The following is an 8,921-nucleotide window of genomic DNA, read 5'->3' as shown; positions in this document are numbered from 1 at the left end:
ATTTGTTCATTGTTTGACGAACAATATTGCATACAGAATAAATCAGGTAAAAAATAAAGTTCTGTATTATGATCCAGTTCAGAACATCGGATACAATCTTGATTTAAACATTGTACCGAAACCGTAATAGAATTTGTAGCATTAGATTGTGATAAGAAATTGGTCAGATGACTGGATTAAGGGATAGGATACTCTACTTTGATCAATTTCTGATCAGATGGTTGGATCAACAAATAGAGTACTATGCGCTGATCAGATCGGTGGATCAACGGATAGAGTACTGTACTCTCATCAGAAACTGATCAGATGCCCGTATTACAGAAAATCTGATCCGCATCTAATTTCCAGTCGCGTTGAAGTTAAGTTTCTGTTCGACAAAGTGTTCTTTTAATGTGTTTATAATAAAAAGGTGCAGCACGTGTTGTTATTAACAATTTTTCACAATTAATTTTCGCTAATTGAACACCAACTGAACTATTTTTAGTTTAATAATTTTATACCTTTTAATTTTCAGGACTTTACGAAGAAGCCTTTCCTAAAGATGAAATCACGTTTGCGAAATTTGGAGCGTTCAATATTGTCCCGATGTTTTTCAATACGATCTTGTGTTGGTTTTGGTTGGAAATTTATTTCCTAGGTTTATTTCGTCCAAAGAGCGAGATATCACAGTTGGTTCAAAAGGCAAAAGATAATGAAAGCACCACAAGAGAAACTATAAGGCAGAAAGTCCTATCCTTAGGAAAAATGAGCTTCCAAGAAATTATGATACTAATTTTATTTATAATCATGGTTCTTCTTTTTATATTTTCGGATTTGAGTTTTATACCTGGGTGGTACGATATATTTCCCAATAAGAGGAACGTAAGTTTTTCTTATATTTTTAACTTTTTGTCTTCTGTGTTTCCGCCCAGAAGTATAAAGCAACCTAAATCAAATAATAATAGAGCTTCGGGACGCATATTTACAGATACTAGCGTATGTTGATACTAGAGAAGTTGATATGAATAATTATGAATGTTGAATCTTTGCTATGTGACAAACGTTTGCAGAATTAAGCACCATAGTGTCAGCATGCATTACCATCTGTAAATGTACTTATACCTATTACAAAACATCACCAGTTTCAACATTGTTTTAGCACTTTGGTGTTCAAATCTGTCCACATGTGCTGCTTCCCGAAAACTACACTGATTTCAACACCCTGTTGTCAACACACGCTAATATCTGTAAATATGCCTCCGGAACAAAGGAGCGCTAAGGGCCAGCCCTGCTCTATATATTCTTCCTTAAATAATAATTATTCTGACAAATTGAATGTGTCTGTAATTATGATGTAAATCTACTACTTATATTAGGGGAAAGTGGTGTAATACCGACCACAGAATGATACCACTCATCATCATAAGTTTACAAAAATTATACCTTTCTACTGTTCATGCTTCTGAAATGTAGGATAGTATCATTACTTGGCCTCTACAACCCTCTGCTTTCGCTACTTTCTGCTTTTCGCATGATCTATGATACTCATCCTAGCTATGGCATTCTAAAGTTTTCAGCGTTTCCTTCTAAATTGGTCTTACCTTAATAGTTCTCCCGTCCTTTTTTCCATCCTACTTTGTACAATCCCAGTTATGATTTTTGAAGCATGGGAAGTTAAGCTAATTGTCCTAAAAGTCTTGCACCTATTCGCGCCCCTCTTTTTAGGTATGATTACTACCACGTTCCGTTTATAATCCTCAAGAAACTTTCCCTGTTTTGTAAATGTGACTAACTAGATTAAACATACGATTTCTAACCTATTGTCCTGTATGTTTTAGAATTTCCCCCTGTATCCCATCTACCCCTGCCGCCTTATTATTCTTTATGTTTTTTTAATGGTACATCGAACCCCTCTGTCATTATGGGATAACCTAGCTCACCTATCTCCACACTATCTTCCATCTCTAATATATCTCCAAATTCAGGGCCTGCGGATAGGTTCTCTAAATATTCTTTCCACCTATCTGCATTTTCCTCATTTTCTATCAAAATGACCCCTGCTTCGTTTCCTATATTATTACTACTGTACCCAACTTCTCTAAAATTCCTTTTAATTATACGCCTCATCTGTTTTACCTACATCAAACTTTTCTTCTACTACTTTACACACCTATCAATCCACTGTTCCTTAGCTGCCCTACACTTCCTAATTATTTCCCACTTTATAGCTTTGTATCTTTTTTGTCCTTCGTCTGTCCTGTTTTTGTATTTCCGCCTTTCTTCTATTAATCCTGAAATCTCATTTGTTATCCAGGGTTTCCTACTTTCGTTTCGTTTAAGACCTTTATGTAAAGTTTACTAATATTTAATTGATGCGAGACATCTTCATATTCAGGAGCATCAGCTTAAGTTTAGGCAGTGGTGCCATTTTTGGTTTTATTTTCAGGGAGTATGCTCTCTATATACATTTACTTTTCTATCCAATTTGCCTTAATTTGAATACTCTGCCATTAATATTTTCAATCACCCTATATAGTCCAGCGTACGATGATTCGAGTTATTCCTTCACTCTGTTAATCCTCAGGAACAAGTATGTGTAACATTTAAAAGCGATATAAGTTTTTCTTCCTAACATTATAAATTTATTTTTGCTCTTATTACTTCTATTTCCATACGTTTTTGATAAATGTATGAATACTTTACTATTTAATCATAAACAATAAATTAAAATCTTTCTGTTACAATAAAATTGAAAAATGTTTGTTAGGATTTTATAATAAGCCGACATTTCTAAATAGTTTTTGATTATATTGTGTATTCTGCATTTTAAATTGTTGCAGATAAAAGATTCCGTAACTATATCATTTATAGTTATCATGTACTTTGTAATACCAGCTCAAATGTTATTTCTTCATTGTTGGGATAAAGATGTAGAAAATCGACCAAAAAAGCCGGCACCAGCTCTATTGACGTGGAGAGTAGTTCACGAAAGGGTGAGATGGGGTATGGTATTCCTCTTAGGAGGCGGATTTGCACTCGAGATGGGCATGAGTAGAAGCGGACTTTCAGATGCAATCGGGGAGCATGTAACCATTTAATCAAAAATACTTTTATTAATTTTTAAAAATCACTTGCTTGCTATCCTTTTATTTTTTTTGTTTATTGACTTCAAAGCCTGTTAACTGCTACATTTTCGACTTATTGTCATTCAGTGCCTATTTCGTTTTCATGATTATAACTCATTAAGGCGTTAACAGCATATTAAAATTAACTATAAGTTAACATCTGCTCTACAATAAACACCGTTATTGCAAAATTCCCAATCTTTTTATAACTACTACCACAAAAACTAATATTGCAACTCAATACCAGAAGATAACATTATTATTATTTTGGTGTTCTGCGGGTTCTTACGGACAAACTGCCACTACCTTTTGTAGATGTTTGAATTCTTCTTTAAAAGACTCATTTACACTTATAATAGTTATTATCGTCAATTGGTTCCATTTGTTTTTCCAGCTATCAATCGTTCAAATAGTTACGAAAATAATAATAATAAAAAGTACGCCATTAACAAGTTTTATTCTTTACACGTTTTTGTTACAGATAAATAACGCATTATGTACTTAAATTGTTATAGGTTTTGCGCAAAATATTCGTCGCACTGGATTCAATTCTGCTTCTAAATATTTTCGTTTGTTTCTTGAACGTTCTTTCCATAACTTTTAAGTTTCCTTTTTATCGTAATCGTTACTATTTTTGCCTTGTAAATGAATGGAGGATATATTTTTTTTCTTTCTCATTATATTGATGCTGCCCTGGTTCGGCTCAAAAGGCCATCGTCGGTTGAAGTTGCTTCCTAACGTTCTAGCACGAGTGGCAAGCTTCTCGAGAGGTCCTTCCATCTCCGTTGCTGGATGTGAAGGTAGAATTCCACATCCAACGTTGGAAATGGAAGGACCTCCACTTTCACATCCAGCGACATAGATAGAAGGACCTCTGAAGAAACTTGTCACTCGTGCTAGCGAAACGTTAGAAAGCAACTCCAACCGACGACGACCTTTAGAGCCGAATCAAGTTGGCATCAGTTCACCTACTGGCCCCAAAAGCCTTTACCAATTTCTCATTATTGATTATGTAAACAGTTGCTTTCTAATTTTTCAGCTAGCTACTGTTGCGAGAAAAGTGACTCCATTAACTGGACAGATTATATTTGTCATAAGTACTGGTTTGATTACAGAATTGACATCAAATGTAGCAGTTTGTAATATATTAACGCCAATTGCTATTGAAGTATCTAAAAAAATGTTATGGCATCCGATACAATTAGTAATGCCAGTTGGTATATGTTGTTCCTACGCATTTATGCTGCCGGTGGCTACACCACCAAACGCACTAGTAGCAGGACACGCCAACCTACCAACATCGCAAATGATAATAGCTGGCTTTGTAGTAAAAATCATTAGCATTGTGAATCTTCTTGTGTTTTGGCAATTGTTTGGCATATCTATATTCAATGGCAGACACACTCCAGAGTGGCTGGAAAAAGAATAATAAGGGAATGAATCATTCCTGTTTACCGTTTCGTTTTTATCTTTGCGTATGTTATCTATTTATTTATTATCAACACTATACTCAATAAATATATATATGATAAGCCTTTGATATAATTTCCATTTCTCCTTGATATTCTCATAGAATCAGGCAGAGGCGGCGTTAAGCGTGGGCGACGTGGGCCACCGCCTACGGCCTCGCGGTACAAGGGGCCTCGCGACTCAAAAATGTTTAAAGCGAGAATAAAACAAAAAAAATATAAATCAATTTTGTTGTGAAACATGTTTTCTTAGTCTGGCAACATTTGCCGCCGACCAGAGTGCGGGGAATCCCCGGTTTATTTGTTTACTTTCTTTACTGCCGTGGCCAGGGATACGACAATGGTGCAAATATAGTAGGTGTAAATAGTGGAGTTAAAACTCGAATATTGAATATTAACGCTAGGGCATTTTTCACACCTTGTGGCTGTCATAGTTGGAATCTACTATTGGTAGATGCAGCGAACTCATCTATGGTAGCAAAAACTTTTTTTGGTTTCATACAAAAAGTTTATTTGCTATTTTCAAGATCAAGCAAGCGCTGGGATTTTATAAAAGGAAAATTAAAACTTACTATAAAACCTTTATCAGACACAAGATGGGAAAGTAGAGTCGAAGCAGTAAAGGCCGTATTATTGCAATTTGATGAAGTGATTGAATGCATAAAAAACTTAAAAAATCAAACGGAGGAATCAGACACTCTCAGTGATTGCGATTCAATACTAAATGAAATGTTAAGTTTAGAATTTATCGTATCTTTACATGTGTGGTATGAGATATTATTGCGTGTTAATATAATAAGTAAATTATGGCAATCAGTACAAATTCATTTAAGCATTGCTCTTGAACATTTACACACATTTTGTGAATGGATAAAAGAGTATCGGGAAACTGGATTTGAGAAATCCCCGTCTGATGTTCGGAAATTTACTGAGAAAAGCTGTTATGACCTGCCAAAAGAGTTTAAGAATAAAAGAGTAGCCAAAAAGAAAAGGATGTTCGATTATGAAAGCAGCGATGAACCTATACAGTCTCCCAAAATCCGGTATCAAACAGATTTTTTTTACGCCATGATTGATTCTATAATAACCAATATGGAATTAAGATTTACGTCTTTAAATCAACATTTTGAAGACTTTGGTTTTCTCTATGATTTAAGCGCGCTAAAAAATATGCCACAGGAGCAAATATTAAAACACTGTAACGATTTACATAACGTCCTGCGTGTGGGTGAGAGCAGTGACTTCCAACCATTTGAATTATATGAAGAATTAAATACAATGATCCCGAATTTACCCAACTTCATTAAAGACGTGAAACAGCTGCTGTCATACATAACAGAAAATAGCTTGAAAGAAATTTACCCAAATATTTACATTGTCATCCGAATTTTATTAACAATTCCGGTAAGTACAGCCTCTGCTGAAAGAAGTTTTTCAAAATTAAAATTAATAAAAAATTATTTGAGAAACACAATGAGCCAAGAAAGACTTTCAGCTTTGGCTGTTTTATCAATTGAATCAGATTTGGCATCTAGGCTGAATTACGATACCATAATTAAGGAATTTAGTAACGTTAAAAGCAGGAAATTTCTGTTCCTTTAATAAAGAAATCTAATGTTTTTTAAGATACACTTTAAGAAATGTATATCTCCACCTTTATATTAACGATTTGTAATTTTTCATTTAATACTTATTAATCTAATTTGTATTTTTATGAATAAAAACTTGGCAGTGTTAATTGTTTTGTTTGTTTTTATTATTTTATAAAATCCGTCTTCAGGTCGCCATAGAACAGGGCCTCGCGAAATCTGTCTTGCCCACATCAAATTTAGTTGTTGCCCCGCCACTGGAATCAGGGACGTAGCTACGGGTGGGCCTGGATAGAACAAGCGTTGAAAGTTTCGGCTCATGTGCTGGCCCACCCTACATATTAACTTAACCCTGTACAACGAAAAGATTTAAAACTCCAACAGGTAGAACGAAACGCAAGACATACTTCCGAAGAGCAGAGTTTCAGAAATCCTAGAAGCAATCATAACGAAGAGCATTTTGGAGTTACGAAGAAAGGTACACCAGCGATTTTATTGATTTGGGAGCGTCTTTCGAGAGAGTCGCAGTCCATGTAGCAGGACCATTCTCAATAATAGACTGTTGATTGTTGCGGGTGTGCTGCTTGCCTAGTTTTTTTCTAAGAAACACTTAAACCCTCTTCGATAAAAATTAATTAGTCGATATTTTAAGATATAACGGCCGAATAATTTCTATCTATGGTCTTCGTGGAATGATAGAACGAGCAATAAATAACTTATGTGATTTTTAGCTTTTTAATAAACAACATACACTTAAAATAACACCGAAAAAATACTTAATGATAAATGATAAACTACAACGAATGAACTAGTAATAAACTGAACTGATTAAATGATTGACTAAACTGAGTTATTGAACTTAATGCGCTTATTAGATAGAAAAAATACGTAAATATAACAACAAAATATAGGGAGTGGGGGTACGATAGTGGGGTGTTTCTGACATTAGACTATGGTTAGTTAAATTACTTTGTAAATATCCCGGAACATACCCAATACCAAATCAGGAAGCACACAGCGTTGCCGAAAGGCTTGTCAAAAGTTGTATTAGCAGCTATGAAGTACCAACAGAATTGCATTCCAATTAAAGCAGGAACTTCGAGAAGGCTTAATGGTCAATGAACTAACGGGCAATAGAAATATAAGAACTACGCCCTTACATCCGCAGTTTGATGGGATGGTTGAAAGACTTAACTTAACCCTGGAGGTCAATTTAAGAAGATTAGATCGTCTGCAACAAGGACTGAGTTTGCTAAGGCTGTTCGTCTGTAACTAAGTGGGTCCGTCTCATCACCCTTTAAGTTTATTAGAATTAATTTTGATAAACATCAGCTTTCCAAAAATAGTTAAACAAATTCTAACTATGTTATTCTAAATTATATAAAACTGCTAGTTAATTTTGTCCAATCCTAACTGTTAGCCTAAACTATCGACCGAGGGGTCACTAGGTAAACCTACGAAACAAATGGAATTGAAATGATTCACTAATAATTTCGTACAATGGATTATTATTGTCACGTGTTGGCAACCCAACACACACAACAAAGAAGATCAGATTTTCTAGATGTCATATTTTGGATCTTTCCAGAACAATTCCAGTCCCTGCATGTAGTTACCATGAGGGCGGACGAGTTAATTCGAGTTGTGGCGACGAGACAATATAAAGCGAAATAAGATCAAAGAAAGCCACAAATTGCGTAATGTAGTAGTGAGGTAGAAATTAATAAATAATAGTGGTGTTAATTAAAGAATAAATTGTTACATAAATCAGAGAGTAGTCAAAAAGGTGATAAAATACGCAACAGTATTAACATTACAAACATATAACATATGCCAGATAATAAAAATATATAAAATTAAAAATCACTTGGTAATTATCTATAAGACTAATGAAATATGACTGTAGCATGCGGGACGCAAACATATGGAGATGCAAGTTTCCAGTCCACCTGCGAGACTGTAGATGACTATGGTCTATTTACGACGTCAATAGTCAGAAGAAGATGAGTCTATTTGCGAGACTCATTTATTCGGAATACTTTTCGGGGTGTACCCACATGACGAATTGATAAAAGAAAAAGATACTGAAATGTTGAAAGAATGCATAAAAATAATAGAGAGAAAAGATTAGAAAAGAACAAAATCAGGAAAGAAGGGATGAAAATGATAATATAACAAGGAAGTATTAATACAATAAAGAAACGGAAAAAAAAATACAATTTTTAATTTCTAGAAAATTATTTATCACGAATGAAAATTATCCTTAATTATTTAATTTGAAGAAAGAATATTTGAATCAAATAAGTTTTAAATTATTATAACTTAAAGCAGGAAATAGACATACTCGAGCTACCGAGTTGCACAGGCGTGTTAATACTTTTATTGATAATTGTAGATTAATGGGGCTCCATTCCTGTTTTATGAAAAAACATTTTTTTTATGATTGACTCATCTTGAGGATCATCATCATAAGGTCGTCAGTTGTAAGACTGGTTGCACACGTACCTCCACTCTTGAGTTAATCTTCGCATTTCCCTAAAACTAGAACAACCCACATCCGTAACTGTTTGCCAACAGTAATCTAATCTAGGTCTACCTCTACCCCTCCTAACCCCTGTTTCTGCTTCTAATCTGTCTCTGACTAGACCTTCATGTCTGAGAAGGTGTCCTACCAACATATCTCGCCTATTTTTTATTGACTTCCATAGAGTCCTATGTTCTCCTACTCTTTCTAATACCTCTTCATTTCTAACTTTCTC

At 34.6% G+C, this 8,921-nt stretch overlaps 1 protein-coding gene across 1 annotated transcript in view; it reads left to right on the top strand.

The window, feature by feature from the left end:
* The window catches only part of LOC108733863 (protein I'm not dead yet-like), an 8,579-nt gene extending 3,940 nt beyond the window's left edge, over positions 1-4,639 (top strand). Inside the window, exons 3-5 of the mRNA XM_018465201.2 lie at positions 515-861; positions 2,820-3,065; positions 4,144-4,639. Of these exons, the coding sequence (XP_018320703.1) occupies positions 515-861; positions 2,820-3,065; positions 4,144-4,533 (983 nt within the window). The 3' untranslated portion in view covers positions 4,534-4,639. The remainder of the gene's footprint in view (positions 1-514; positions 862-2,819; positions 3,066-4,143) is intronic.
* Positions 4,640-8,921: the final 4,282 nt, after the last annotated feature.

Source organism: Agrilus planipennis, unplaced genomic scaffold, assembly GCF_000699045.2.
Source record: "Agrilus planipennis isolate EAB-ADULT unplaced genomic scaffold, Apla_2.0 scaffold85, whole genome shotgun sequence".
Taxonomy (NCBI): domain Eukaryota; kingdom Metazoa; phylum Arthropoda; class Insecta; order Coleoptera; family Buprestidae; genus Agrilus; species Agrilus planipennis.
The sequence above is the reverse complement of the archived record's forward strand: the minus strand, read 5'-3'. Positions and strand labels throughout refer to the sequence as shown.